The sequence below is a fragment of the Ursus maritimus genome, unplaced genomic scaffold (assembly GCF_017311325.1).
Source record: "Ursus maritimus isolate PB19 unplaced genomic scaffold, ASM1731132v1 scaffold_26, whole genome shotgun sequence".
NCBI classification, from domain to species: domain Eukaryota; kingdom Metazoa; phylum Chordata; class Mammalia; order Carnivora; family Ursidae; genus Ursus; species Ursus maritimus.
Window position 1 is genome coordinate 26,968,643 of NW_024425119.1, and position 15,470 is coordinate 26,984,112.

General features: G+C 38.6%; 1 protein-coding gene across 2 annotated transcripts; it reads right to left on the minus strand.

Moving 5' to 3' along the window:
• Positions 1 to 19: 19 nt before the first annotated feature.
• Positions 20 to 12,212, minus strand: LOC121105409 (CUB domain-containing protein 2-like). Of its 2 annotated transcripts, XR_005837891.1 has the most exons (7): positions 12,105 to 12,212; positions 9,987 to 10,022; positions 8,489 to 8,713; positions 5,893 to 6,033; positions 2,553 to 2,726; positions 1,644 to 1,716; positions 20 to 468 (listed from the first exon to the last, which is right to left on the minus strand). XR_005837891.1 is itself a non-coding variant. In XM_040642289.1 (5 exons), the coding sequence occupies exons 1-4, from the start codon at positions 12,175 to 12,177 to the stop codon at positions 6,029 to 6,031; spliced, it is 339 nt and encodes a 112-aa protein (XP_040498223.1). In that variant the 5' UTR covers positions 12,178 to 12,212; the 3' UTR covers positions 4,754 to 4,999; positions 5,893 to 6,028. The 2 variants fall into 2 exon arrangements, 1 of the variants encoding a protein (XP_040498223.1); XM_040642289.1 differs by lacking the exons at positions 20 to 468; positions 1,644 to 1,716; positions 2,553 to 2,726 and adding an exon at positions 4,754 to 4,999.
• Between the last annotated feature and the right edge of the window lie 3,258 nt (positions 12,213 to 15,470).

The following is a 15,470-nucleotide window of genomic DNA, read 5'->3' on the forward strand; positions in this document are numbered from 1 at the left end:
CCCCAACACACCCCTCCACCCCCTCCCCGCCCCGCCCCGCACGGGCACACACCTAAAGTTACAGGGCGCCGGGGTCAGGACCCACTGCTTCGCAATCAGAGCGCCGCCACAGAAATGTTGTCCGTGGTGCTGCAGGCTGACCAGCCAGGGCCACGAGCGTGCCGGGGCCGCACGGCCACCCACTATCCCACCCACTATCCGGGGCTCCCCACGCTCAGCTGGCCGCACGTGTGTGTTTCTCTCAAACCCTTGCATTAGAAATGGGTCAACAACTGGAATCCCACATGTGCCTTGGGTTGGCTCTTTCCCAGTATTGCTTCCTACGATTATCTCTGAGTAAAGTAACAACAAAACATTAGAAATACTTATCAAAGTCTATTAAAATCTCAGAATGGAGGGGTTTATTTCTTTTGTAGGCTCAAAACCAGGATTCTTAGCCAGAGAGGAGATTTCGCTCTTCTTCCACTGCTTTTAAAATGAACAAAAATCAATAAAGTTACCTGAAGGATTAATATACACCTCTTTAGACAAATCAGAACAGAAACTGATTGTTAAAAATATTGCATTTAATCATAAAATTACTGGACATTGTTCTTTCTTTGGCAATACTTGTGTGATCCCAGTATAACACGTCTGGACATATCAAAAGACTTCATGCTACATGTAATCCAAATACAATTTATATAGAAAGGAAAAAGATAAGGAAAATTTCTAGTAATGTGTTTACTTCAATCTCAGATATAAAAAGAACTCCACCAGGGAATTAAAAACAAGAGACTTCTTCAAGTATATCCTGAAATATGAAGAAAATAAAAAAGCTTCCTCATAGCCTATAATTTGGAAATTATAAGATATGCTTATTTTTTTACATGCTTTGCTTGAGATTTTTTTATACCAGAAATCTATTTAAAATGAAGTTTCTAGCAGGGTGGATTTGTTTGTTTATTCAATACTTGTATCAAAATTCATTTCAATTTCTCTTCAGATATATATAAAACATGGATTCCTTCCTCCTTTTGGATATATATGTCAAAAAAAATACACAAACTCTTCAAAATTAAAACTATCCTAGATCATAGAAATAAAAAAACCCACAAAGGTATTTATTCGACATGTTTTGTGCGTTAAGGTTTACTACCTTACCGCATGTTTTTAATGCATTTTAATCCATGTATATGGTAACTCTTAGACCTGTGGGCTGTTTGTACAGATGTATAACAATATTTTATTAATATTTAACTTATTTTTAATCAACTTCTAAAAAAAATAGAAGTGCTTAAAAGAAGAAATGAAGCAGCCTAAATATTTTTACCATGCAAATGAAGGGTCAGTTTAGAGATACAGAGATGGAAAGATAACAGCAATGGACACAGGGGCACCTGGGTGGCTCAGTCAGTTAAGTGTCCGACTCCTGATTTCACCTCAGGTCATGATCTCAGGATCATGGGATCGAGCCCTGCATTGGGCTCCATGCTCAGTGGGAGTCTGTTCCAGCATTCTCTCTCTCTCTCCCTCTCTCTCTCTGTCCCTCCCCCTGCTTGTGTGCCCTCTCTAATAAATAAATATATCTTCTTAAAAAAGGAGCAATGGAGACAAAAGAAGGGTTGGTAGTTGAGCACTCCTTACACAATTAAAAATCATACCTGTAAGATGATGTGGTTCATTAGCCTATGGCTCAAATCAAGGACTCTTCTAGAACTTATTCCTTCGCCTCATCTTACAAAAGACAAAGTGACATCAAAAATAACTTTGTATTGGATGTTATTAGAATTCTTCCTAGAATCATGCACCAATCAAGAGAATCTCCTAATAACAGATTCATTTGGTTTTTTTAAACTTAAACACAACTAATGAAATTCTGGCTTAAAAGTAGATTGGATAAATTACATGTGTTTCTATCTTATGCAAAGAAGTTAGTATATGTTCAGCTAAAATATTCTTTTTGGGGGGTATCTTTTTGGGGATTTGGGAGTTGTTATTTAATAAAAGAGAGATGGTAACAGAGACATGGAAACACGCTGAACTCTACCTTTGTTTCAGACTCTGTCCCCACCGGATTTTTTAAAAATAGCAACTGTCTTGTATGTTTATTATTATTTCTTAAGTAAAACAACACACGCAGAGACACATGCACACACCCCAATTAACTATTACCTCAAATGGTCCATTTAAATTACCAAATGGGGCACCTAGGTGGCTCAATTGGTTAAGCATCTTCCTTTGGCTCAGGTCACGATCTCAGAGTCCTGGGATTGGGCCCTGCATCGGGCTCCCTGCTCAGCGAGGAGTCTGTCTCTCCCTCTCCCTCTGCCTCTCCCCGAGCTCAATCTCGCTCTCTCTTGCTCTCTCCCTTTCAGATAAATACAAATTTTTAAAAAAATATTAAAAAAATAAACTACCAAGGTCTTGTGCCTTAAGGAATGGCTTGAAATGAAGTTGTCCTGCTTTGAGTAGTAAAGCAGGGTGACCACCAGGGACCCTAAACCAGTGCCCCACAGGTTCTACTTCGACATATACGGTACCTGGTTTAATAAATATTTAAAAATACTTACCATTGATAGGCAGTTGGGTCCCCATATTACTTTTTTGTGAATGCCTCTGAACTATATCTTCCAACATAACTTTAAAACCTCTTTCTCCCACAGCCTTATCAGTCTTAAAATTCATAGTCAGGTAAGCACCACTGGATATCAAGACAAATTCTTTCTTAGAGCCACATAAATGAGCTGCAATGTGAGATATATGCAGTAATTAAAATATTTCTCCTGTGCAGCAACATACATAGAAGAGGGCAAGGAGGGAATATTAAATTCCAAACTGTTAATATTGGCAAAGGAATGATTATTGATAATGTAAAATCAAGATTTGTGGAATGGAATCCATGATTTGACTGCAACCATGGAAGGGTACAGATTTTAAATAATCAAAGGGAAAAGACTGGGCTAGCATTTGCTATGAAATGATATACAACTCTATGGCAATCTGATCATAAGGATGAGAAAAGAGGCATGTTGGTGAAGGCAAATGGACGGAGAAACAAAAGTAATAGGACAGTATTCTGAAAGCTTGTGCCCCACCCCCACCCCGCCCACAATTTCATAGGTTGAAATCCTAAACCCAAACGTGATGGTATTAGGAGGTGGGGCCTTTGGAAAGTGATTAGGTCACGAGGGTGGAGCCCTCATGAATGGAACTAGAGCCCTTATAGAGGAGACCCAGAAAATGCTCTCACTCCTTTTTTGCCATGTGAGGACAGAGCAAAAAAAGACAGCTATGAATCTGGAAGCAAGCTCTTACCAGACACCAGATCTTGGACTTCCAAGCCTCCAGAACTGTGAGAAATAAATGCTTGCTGTTTAAGCCATCCCGTTTATAGTATTTTTGTTATAGCAGCCCAAACTGGCTCAGACAGGCAGGCTGCCCAAATGCAGACTAATGACCATCCTTTCTTAATTCAGGAATACACATTGTTCAAAGGTGGTCCTGACAGCGGTAGCACACCTGCTGTAATTTACCTGTACATGCTGCAATTTCAGTTCTCTCAAAACAGTGATGCATTATTGATTTGTCTTAAAGATACTGTTATCTCAAAAATCTGACAAAGAAAGGGGATACGGGAAGAGTGAACCTCTACATCCTTCTTATCTTTGGAGAACCTGTCTGGTGAACTGGATATGATGGGGAACTTCTGGGATGCACCATGTCAAGGAAAAGGACTCTGGGTAGAGTCAACAAACATGCCAGAAGTTTTAAAATAATGTAAATGGGAATAGGTTACTGTTTAGAAAATTGAAAAAAAAAAAAAAGATTTGGGCACGAGGGAAGATGGGTAGAAGACAGAGAAAACAAAGAAAGTGGAGGATTTGCCAAGTCCTACACCAGGGAAAGAGCGTAGCTGAATGCTTACAGGCACGATTCTGTAGCCAAACTGCCGCTCTCCTCTCGCTCTGCCATTACTAACTAGGGGGCTCTGGGCAATTCGTTTAATCTGTCTCACTCTCTGCCTCAACTTTCACATCTGTATACTGGAGATAAAATTTATATTCAAATTGGATTTTACAAATTGGTATTTGTAAATTATTATAAGTGTTTGTTAAATTAAAAAAAAAAACTTTAGCAAATTACTAGGCAGTTTTTCAACACTTGGAGAAGGAATCAATGGTCACAAGAAGCCAGCATGGGATCCTTAACATGCCACATTCAAGGAACCTAATTAATTTTTTTGAAAGAGCTAATTAGGTGGTGGCTAGGGGGAAGGAGATAAACTTCATGAATCTTGATTGCAGTGAAGCACTTAATAAAGTATCTTAGGATATCCTGTGAACAGATATAAAATATAAGTGGACAATTAAGTGGCTAGGAAGTTTCACAGCTGATTAAATAATCATACAATATTAAGCTGGAGGGAAGGTCTTAATGGTATGGAAATGGTTCTATCCTTGGTTCTGTCAAATGCAGTATTTCTATTAAGAACTTAGGAATACAGGGGTGCCTGGGTGGCTCAGTCGTTGAGCGTCTGCCTTCGGCTCGGGGCATGATCTCAGGGTCCGGGGATCGAGTCCCACACTGGGCTCCTGCTCTGCTGGGAGCCTGCTTCTTCCTCTCCCACTCCCCTTGCTTGGTTCCCTCTCTCACTGGCTGTCTCTGTCAAATAAATAAATAAAATCTAAAACAAAAAAAAAGAACTTAGGAATACAGACAGCACATGTACAAAATGTGTAGGTTTAAAATGGGCACCTGGGTGAGAAGGGAATGGTGTCGACACAGAACCTTAGAGATCCTTTAGTTCCACCGTCCAACTGACACTGTGTTTGTTCTAAAATAACCCTGGACATCGGATTTCTCACCTTGAAGATACGACATGGAACTTATAAGCATTTTCTCTTTTTGAGCAGTTCTAATTGCTAGACTGTTCTTCATGTTGAATCAAAAAGCATCAATGGAACGGTTGTCACATGGTTGGTGTAGTACCCAAGAATATAAGCGTTTGAATCAGCCTCTAAGAAAGTGAGAGATTTTGCTATAAAGGGAAGCAGAGAAATGGGGCAATAGCTACATTTCTTGTTCTATTTTGTCTTCAATGATGGGTAATACTAGAACACGTGTGAAACTGATGAGAGTGATAGTGCAGATCCAGGATGTCCGAGAGAGGATAACTAGAGGACATCTGTAAGAAGATGATAATTCTCAAATTTTTCTCTCTAGCCCAGACTTTTCCTCTAGCTCGAGAGTTCAATCTGAATGTATCATAGCATTAAGAATTGAAAGCGGCCCAAACAGATCTCTCCCCACAAATCTATTTCTCCTTCCAGCATTTCCCATCTCTGTAGATGCTAACTTCTCACACCGGAGCCATTCTTGATTTGCATATTTAATCCCAGATGCAATCCACCCAGAAATCCTATTAGATCTGTCCACTTCACTTGCACTCCATTAGTGCCACCCCCTTATAAGGCAATATGTATTTTTTAAAACAGTACTAACAGAACATTCTGCAAGGATGGAACGTTCTGTTTGAGGGCTGCCTGCTATGGCAGTCACTCACCGCATGCAGCAACTGAGCACTTACCTATGGCCAATACCCCTTTTATTTCTTTTTAACTAATTTAAATTTAAATAACAACACGGACTGGACGGTGCAGGTCTAGAATAACACAAGAGCCTCATGACTTCAGGCACAATGCACCCTGTCACCGGAAAACTCACTCCTGACACAGCAGCTAGAGCACCCTTCAGATTACTCCCTTGTCAAAAACCTTTTACGGCCTCCAGTAGATTGGAACGAAATTCAAACTCATTACCACAGCCTGAGCTGCACGGGACAAAGCCTCATTCCAGTCTGTCCTCGCTCAGTATCCAATCACTCTGACCCCTGACACTACCCCAACTTACCAAGCTTTTTCTCCATGCAAGGCCATTTTCTCATCTATTTTTTCATCAAATATTTACGAAGTGTTGGGTAGTGCTCTACCGACGTGCTGGAGATACAGCAACGAATACGAGACCAAGTCCTACTCCCGGGAAATTTTCATTCTGGTGGAGGGAGACAGATTATAGATAAATATGTACTCTGTCAGGTCACGATAAATGCCTAGAAGAAAAGATGGAGGAGGCCTGTTTACGTCATGTGATACCTTAGATGAGGGAGCATTTGAACAGACACCTGAATGAACTGAGGAAATGTACCCTTCCTTTGCAACTTATTTCCCTCAGATTACTTTTGACAAGCAGTAATTATTTGATTATTGTTATATATTATCATCTTATTTATTGTCCATCTTTCCAAAGAGAAGATGGCAGAGATCGTTTCTGACTTGTTCACCATTGCGTCCCCAGTGTGCCTAACCCATTAGGTAATGCTCAGTAATGAATGAACTCAACCTGCACACTTAATATAATGTTTACTGGTTACTGATGTCCTAACATTCATGGGGAAAATGAAAGAAGACCAGATGAACCTTAATTTTGGTAATTTATTTTCATTAAAATATTGTAAAAGCATTGCAATGGAAACTATCTGGGTGTTTTGGACCACTTCATCTACACATACACAAATAATTAAAAACAGTTAAGAACTGATGAATTCTACTTACATGAATAAAAAGATTTATTAAGAAAAGGTAATGTGGTTCCATATACGGGATAGCCCATTTCACTACCTGTGAGATTAGCAATGGGAATCCATGTTCAGTGATTTAAAAATTGCATGTTTCATTGAAATGAAATTATATAAATATATAAAATTGTATGAAATAAAATTGTATAAACTATCAAACTAATGGTAGCTTCCTTCTTATAGAGATTTATATAAGCTGATTATAAAAATATGAATAGTCTTATTTATAATCATTTGACACTTCTGAATTAACTTATCAGAACTTTTAAAGAGGAACAGTGTCGCTAGATGGAAGAATACTAAAGAGTAAGAAAGAGAAAAGTAGCCCCTGACATTGAGAAACGGGTTTGGGACTCACAACTAGACCATGTTGTTCTCCTGTTGGGACATAATCTCACAGAACAGCAACATCAGACAGGACTATTTGAATCCATGATAAGGTGAGACAAAAACAAGGCCATGTGCAGCCACTAAACTACAAAACATCGACCTCTCTGGGCTAAAATGAGGGCTTGCCACTTCTTTACCAAATGCGGTTTTATCCTAATTTGAGTCAGGCCCCCCTATGATTGAGATCCCAACCGTAAAATTGCTCCACTTCCTAACAGCAACCAATCTAGAGCCAAGTCCATTTTCTTAGACCCTCTCCAAAATTACCTAACCAAAGCCCAAATCCTCTAATAGGTTCTAACTCCCTCTTACTGAGACACCCCACAGTGTGATCCTGGCGCCTTTGGCTGAAGGGCATTGGCGAGAGGATTACGGGGTCTGATGGTCATTTCATCTTAAGGAGAACGAATTGCTTGGGAAATGTTGTATCTGCCCCTCCCCCTCAACACTCTAATTGCTTGAGATTCCTTGGCAGGAACCAAATTCACTGATAGGAAAAAAGTTAGGTACCTTTAGAATTTCAAAGCAAATTGATGAGCTTATGGGTATTACATATCCTGTAATATCACAGGAGAGGTCAAGATCCTGGAAAAAGACAGGATCAAAAGTCTCCTCTTGCTCTTTGGGATAGGTGGGTTGTAAGGGCGTCCCAAGGAGCGGAACTCATTGGAGACTGAAGAAGGTGATGCAGCATTGGATTACAAAAGCTTGGGAAAAGTCTTCTTCTATGAGTCAGTCTCAGAACAGGATATTGCCTGATAGTCAAGCGTGATAGACACCATGTGGCCAATAAATCCCTAAAAAATTATTTAAACTAATTGGCCTTTTTCTCCTTTTAAATTTACCCTGGGTCTAAAAAAAGGCCGCTATTACGGTGAAGACGAAACCTGAGAGAACACATTTTCGAAAAGTTACCAAAATTCAGAAATTGAAACCTCTTAAAATATAGGACCTCCTGAGAAAAACAAAATTAGGGTGCCCCCCAATGGTAAAATGAGATGATTCACTGCTAAAATCAGGAAGAGTGAGAATTATAGGTGAAGATGCGGTGAGTGTGGGGTCAAGCTCATCCCGTTGTGCTCAGTAATGCTCCGGGAGTCCGATGATGGACCTCATGAAAAATCACTGACAACAAATCAGATGCTTCCCAAGGTAAATGTAGGTCATATTTTCCACATATATGCATTGTATAAATGCTTATGTAAATGCCACATAACGTAGGCCAGTTAAGAAACATCAGTTTAGGGGCGCCTGGGTGGCTCAGCCCTTAAGCTTAAGCGTCTGCCTTCGGCTCAGGTCATGATCCCAGGGTCCTGCAATCGAGCACTGCATCGGGCTCCCTGCTCAGCGGGAAGCCTGCTCCTTCCTCTCCCACTCCCCTTGCTTGTGTTCCCTCTCTCACTGTCTCTGTCAAATAAATTAAAAAAAAAAAAAAAAAAAAGACTGTGACTTCAGTTAAAAAAAAAAAGAAGATCAGTTTACCAAGTAATCTTGATTGCTGATCTGGTCCATCATAAATACTGAAATAATCCCACTCACAGTTCCAAGATTCTTCTGTCGTAAAGTCTTTAATCACTGCCTTCATTTTATCTCCTGACTTGGAATAAAAAGTCCAAGTGCAGTTCAGCATGTTGGGATAAATGTTAGGATAATTGGGAGATGTGATCTCAGTAGAACTAACTGGACTCAAATCCAATAATGGACATCCTTGAAGCAAAAAAGAAAAACAATCATTTAACATAATAATCAAGGAGTTGAGTTACTTTCTGAATCTGGTTTTAATGTCTGCAACCAGGTCATTACAACCTAAATGGTAGTGCACTTTTATTGATCTGTCACTCTTACTTCGTATCCATAGTTCCTTATGTATACCGACACAGGATTTGAATGACTTCTGCTCTGAAAAACTGACACCTCCACAGAAGACAGGCTGAAGTTCTTTGACTGCAGTTCACAAACTGAACTGCTAAATCACCCACATCCACATTTCAGTGTAATTTCTTGCTTATATTTAATTAATATTCAATCTTAATGTTCATGATGATGAGAAATAGATTTTATTATCTTCAGTCCACAGGTGGTAGTGATCTATCACTTTGATATTCAACAGATATGTCCCAAGACTTATAGGACTTCCCCAAATTTGCAAATGCCACAATATTTCATTTCCCACATAGTGCAGAAAGAGAGAACTTTGACACCATAAAATATGAGCAGAGAACAAATTCTAAATATGAGCAGAGAACCCAGGTTGAGAAGCAGACCTGGGTCCTCATTAGACTGAATTCCTGAATAAATTATGTGCTCCCCAAGTTCAGCCTCATGGCACGTACAATTCAAATTGCAAACATTTATCAGTTAGGGAAATTTGGATAGCTCTCAGGTAGTTGAAACATAGACATTAAGATTCGCCAGAGCTAAGGCGGTACACCAAAAAAGAGAACTGAAGAATTCAGTGACATTTTGGGCTTACTCCAAAAGTCTTAGGTTCATCCAACCTAAAAGCAATGCCATCCAAAAATTGATTTACTTCACCAATAATCTTACACCTTAGTTCCACTACGGATTGGTCCAGGGAAAAACAAAACAAAAAATATATATGTAATCCAAAAGACATAACACATATGGAAAGAATGGCAATGGATAGACTTCACGTAGCTACAAGGATTCCATTAACAAAACAAATGTTTCTCACCCACTAATCGAGTAAGGTGCTACCCCCTCACTCTATTCCCTAACGGGCCCCAGATCAGGTCTCCACTACCCCCAAAATTTGACATTAAGGAAATTAATACAAATTCACATTTTACTATAAAGTAACTAGAATCAGGCCACAAACACCTGAATGTTTTTGACAGAAGTCAGAGTGCACTTCTTACTACATAGTGTTTAGAAGCAAGGGCATTTTCCACTCTATTTTCATAATATCATATAACCAAAGTCAAGCCAGCTGGATTCCTTACCTCCATTGTGGTCTTACCTTTATCATTAACTTTATATTTTCCTCTCATGGAATCTAGAATAAGAGAATATTCAGTGTCAATACATCCAACTAACTACTTTATATTTCTTTATTCTTCTGATTATAAAAGTGATATGTGCAACTTATAAAAATTTTCAGAATACAGAGAGTTCAAAGAAGATAAAAAGTCTCCTGTAGTCCCAGCCTATAAATAACCAGTAGTCATATTTTAATATAAATCTGGCCAGGTCTTTTCCTATGCTACGTATACATTTTTTAAAAAATTATATGCTATTTTACACCATTAAAACCTTTTTCCTCCATTTAATTTATTGTGACTATTTTTCCATACTACTAAATATTTCACATAAACTTTAATGATTCTATATTTTTGATTCACACAGATATAATTTGTATTGATCTATTTTAATTTGTAATCTCAAAAATATGAATGATGAGTCAGATCTTTAAAAACTACATACATGCGCTATACATTTTGCTGTCATTGTAAAATGTCTGCACTAATGGTTTTCTGTGTTTATCTGAACACAGAAATTGAATATGTACAATAACAGTCTTCTGAGTTGACTCCTGTTCATCCATTGGCTCTCAGCCAGGGGGGTTCCCATAGGCCAACGGATGCATTTGTTATCCATTCACTGGGTATGGAGCTACCTCCTTACCCTCTTCTCCCTAATCTGCCCCAGCTGAAATGCCGTTCCCTTTATTCAAACAAACAGTTACTGTGCAGCAGCTATGTACTAGGCACTGTTGCAGGTTTGGAGATAACAGCATTAAGCTTGAGATGCCTATCAGATGTCCAAGTGGAGGGGGGGGCAATTGGTGATACAGAGCTGGAGGTCAAAAATAAAAAAGAAGTTGGGAGTTATTTGCATATGGATGGTAGTGAAAGCTAGGGTTTGGGTAAGGTCACTAGGGAGTGAGTAAGGTAAAGAAGAAATGAGAGTCAAGGACTACGTCCAGGGACACCGCTACCTTTAGTGGTAGAGAAAATGAAGAGCAGCCATCCAAGAGACTCTGAAGGAGATCAGTGAAGTAAGAGGACAGCTAAGGAGAATGGTTTCCTCCTAAGGTCCTCCTAAGGAGGCCGAGACAAGTAGATTCTAGAAGGAAGGAGAGCTCATCTCTGTCAAACGTTGTTAGGGCTAAGAAGGATCTCTTGGATCTGGACTTGGGGAAGTCACTGGTAACTTTGGTAAGACCAATGCCTGTGATATGGTAACAAAGAAAGCCCTATGGGAATGGATCTAAGAAAAAAATGAGGGCAAAGGAGTAGAAATAAATCTCATGGAGTTCTGTGATAAGAGAACAAAGAAACTAAAGTTTTCCTACAATTCCATTGCCATCCTTTACCAAACTAAGATCCCTCCACTGTCTATTTTTATAGTACACTATATATTTCCTTCAAAACAATAGTTTTTTTACTCTATATTTTTCTATATGATTATTGACTATCTCTACCACTAGACTATAAACTCTACTAGGGCAGAGACTGTTACCAGACTAAATTAAATACTTTTAGTAGAAATGCCTCTCCAATTGTATTCCAATTAACATTTTTAATGAGTATAAATTGATTAATCTTAAGGACGAAAGCAATTCTAATAACTGTTCAGAATTAAACCTAAATTGCAAATTAATAGTTCTTGATTTTCACAATGCTATCAGTGTCTTCACCCAAATCATGGAAATGTTGGGCAAAGCATATTTTTCAATAACCTGGTTGCAACCAATATAAATGAACTATCCATCAAACAAGTGAAAAAGAATATATTAGTACATTAAGGAAATTAATTTCAAAAGAGAAAAACTACTTGAAACTTTTATGCTAGTGATAAAAGTTTCCCCCTATATTGTTATAATCATCCAAGTCCCCCCAAAATAGACAAAATTCTTTGGTACTTTAAGAAAAAATGACAGATCTGATCAATCTTAATAGAGGTTTAGTTTGAGGCCCCCACAGATTACAGAAGTCATATCTTACTCACTGTCCTTTCCTTCTCCTCTAAAGCAGACAAATACACTAGAGAATTCAATCTGTTCAATGACAGATTTTTCCTATAAAGCACAAAACAAAAACATACACATAAACGTATACGAAAGCAACAGACTTACCAGAAATATGAAAAGAATATCTCAAAGAAAATTCTTCCATGGCCAAATGGACATTGTATGTGAAAATCAACATCGCTAGAGGACCATGAAATTTTAATGAAGGTGAATTTCCTCCACACAATTTCCTAGCCCAAAATAAAGAAAAAACAAAGCAGCATACAAAAACTTACCACGCATCAAAGCAAAGGTTATTGAGCAAAGAGAAAAAAAATCCTAGTTTTGAACTTATGAATTTATACCATATCCACTCCCAAGAATATAAAAATGAGAAAATTAAGCCAAAGAAAACCCAATTAGAATAGAGAGAAAGAAATTCCAGATTCCTAAATCAAAGCAGTTCTGAGGACAGGGCTCTAAACCAACTAGAGCACAGGACCCAGTTGCTACAATGTCTAGAATAACCTAGGTAGATCTCTTTAAAGTGATGTATTATAAAAGATGACGAGGTCTAGCTAGGTCCTCAGGGAACTAAACAGTTACTCTTGTCAGCAGACTGAAATAAGATAATCATATATATGGAGTATATTTGAGCCTCAGCTACAGACAACCTTCATTTATCCACAGCCTCGTGAAATGAATAAGAGGCAAGGTGTAGCAATTGGCACGCTTTCTATCACAAACCATTTCTAACTTTAAGTGATCATAGTTTTTTCCTGAAACATTCTTACAAAAGTAGTTTGCTCTAACATTCAATAGGATCAAGGTTTCAAGTCAACAATCTTAAGAATTAAGCTTTTCTCTCTTACTGAAAAACTCTGCTCTTTTTAGTAAACAGATGGCCAGAGGATCAACTTCACTGTGTCAAGAAACAAAGAGATTTAATTTAGACTGTATGGGAACTGATAGGTGAATACTCACTAACCTTTTTTATCTGTGAAAAGAGCTAATGGTTAATCCAGGGCGTTATGGTCTCAAAAAATCATGTGGGTCAAGAGTTTGTCATCTCTTGAGAAAGGAACAAAATAAAAATCAAAAGCTTTGGAGACTCTGGTTTGAACTTGAAATTTAATTAGGGCTGAGTCTCCCAAAACATTTTCAGTTAGTCCTATTTACTTGATTTTTAAGATTTTATTTATTGATTCATGAGAGACACAGAGAGAGAAAGCACAGCAGGGGGAGGGGCAGGGGGAGAAGCAGGCTCCCCGCCGAGCAGGGAGCCCAATACAGGACTGGATCCCAGGACCCCTGAGATCATGACCTGAGCCGAAGGCAGTCGCTTAACAAACTGAGCCACCCCGGTGCACAAATCCTATTTATTTTAAAGATAGTTATTATTAGTTTCTATCTTACTCTCTTAAAAAAAAAAATTCCCATAGGATTTTGCTGGGAAATAACACTATATTTATATATTACTTTGGTGTGAATTAATGTTAATTCTGTCTTCCAGTTTTAGAACATGGTACATTTCTCTGTTCACATCTCTATGTTTGTTTGTGTGTATGTGTGTAAAGTTTTCTATCTGCACAATAAATTTCAAATTTAATTTTAGGGTTATGACAAAAAGAAAACCACAGGCCCAAAATGGAGTCGCTTATGTGAGGCCACGTCACCAAACCGGGCCTTAATCTCTAACCTAATTGCAGTTTCAACCTCCCCTAGAAATGCAGTCTTTTTTTTTTTTTTTTAAGATTTTATTTATTTATGTGACAGAGAGACAGCCAGCGAGAGAGGGAACACAGCAGGGGAGAGGGAGAGGAAGAAGCAGGCTCCCAGCGGAGTAGCCCGATGGGGACTCGATCCCAGAGCGCTGGGATCATGCCCTGAGCCGAAGGCAGACGCTTAACAACTGCGCTACCCAGGCACCCCTAGAAATGCAGTCTTAACCAGTCGGGAATTTTCTGGCCAGCACCAATGAGGTAAAGCATCACATGGGCTCTCTCCATTCCCCCAAAGGATAAGGAGGTAATATGTGTAAGATGCCCTTTCTTTTCTTCTGGTAAACATCCTGCCCCCTTTCTATAAAATCCTTTCGTTTTGTACAGCTCCTCAGAGCATCCCTCTACTTGCCAGACTGCATGCTGCCCGATGCAGGAGTCCCTTAATAAAGCCAGTTAGACCTTCAAATGTATTTGGCTGCGTTTTGTTTAACAGTTATTCCTTATTGTAGGTTTTTTGTTGCTAATTATAATTAAAATGATTTTTCCATTACATCTTTTATTATTTTACTATATGGTTTTAGGATGTGATTGCTGTATACTTACATCTATTTTTCCTCGCATGGTAGTTTTATTATAGGTAATACATTTTTCAATATTAAACTATCCTTGCATTCTTGAGATAAGTTATATTTGGTTATGTTTACTACTGAGAAAACTATTGACCTCATGCATTGAGTCAGCCTCTGGAACTTGTATACTTCACTTGCAAAAACTGAAATTTTAGGAAGGAGATAGGAAATGGTACATATGTTTTATGAACTTTTTCTAAGAAAAACAGGTATACAGTTCATTAACATTAGAAAGTATAACTAATACAGCTAACGTACTCTTTACCCTTTTTTCTGTATTTCTTTGTTCTTCCAAACTTGGTATACTCTGACACCCCACTGATGGAGAGGCGCTAGGGAAACAACAGTCTAATCTTTTCTTCTAAGCAACACAATTTTAAGAACAGGAATGAAAACATATATTTCTAATTCAAACATGGTAGAAGCTAGCTTGCTTTTATATGGCCACGCATTCTCTCACTTAGTTCTCAAAACAATCTCATTGGCAGTACAAGTAACAGACATCCTGTAAGGCAAGAAAGGAAGAAGTGTAGCTAATTTCCAAGGATATTGGGGGCAGATTCTGTATTTTCTCCACTTGAAGCTGTGGCCTCGTTGATACGAAACACCCCAGTTAATAAATAATAATAATAATAATAATAATAATAATAATAATAATAATAATAAAACTATCAGTGTTTATTAACATTTTCTTAAGTGGAAACATGGAGATTTTTAGTGTGTCTACTTCTGGGATGGTAACGTGAGTCCAAAGAATAAAAGGACGGTGGTTTAGCAATTGGCTGTTTGATCAACTCTGGCAGGATCCTATCTGCCAGAGGGAAGAGGGATGTTGGCATCTGGGTCTCTCTTAGGGAGTCAAAGGTCAGCATCATGCCACACCTCCTCTCCCTCTGGGCCACCAGGTTTCATCAGGCATAAGTGTCCTTGACTAAGTAAATTGAGAATTTATAGCACACATGTAGGTATGTGGTGGTAGTGACAGTGGGGTGTCTCTTCTTGTAAACTGCATAAAAAGCAAAAATAGATCTTGTTGTTCTCCTGTCACAATTCAGGAAACAGAGTCTGAGAAAGCTTTGGGAACATTCCCCAAATCATTTAACTACTATGTGGTAGAACTGAGATCTGCATCCAGTGCC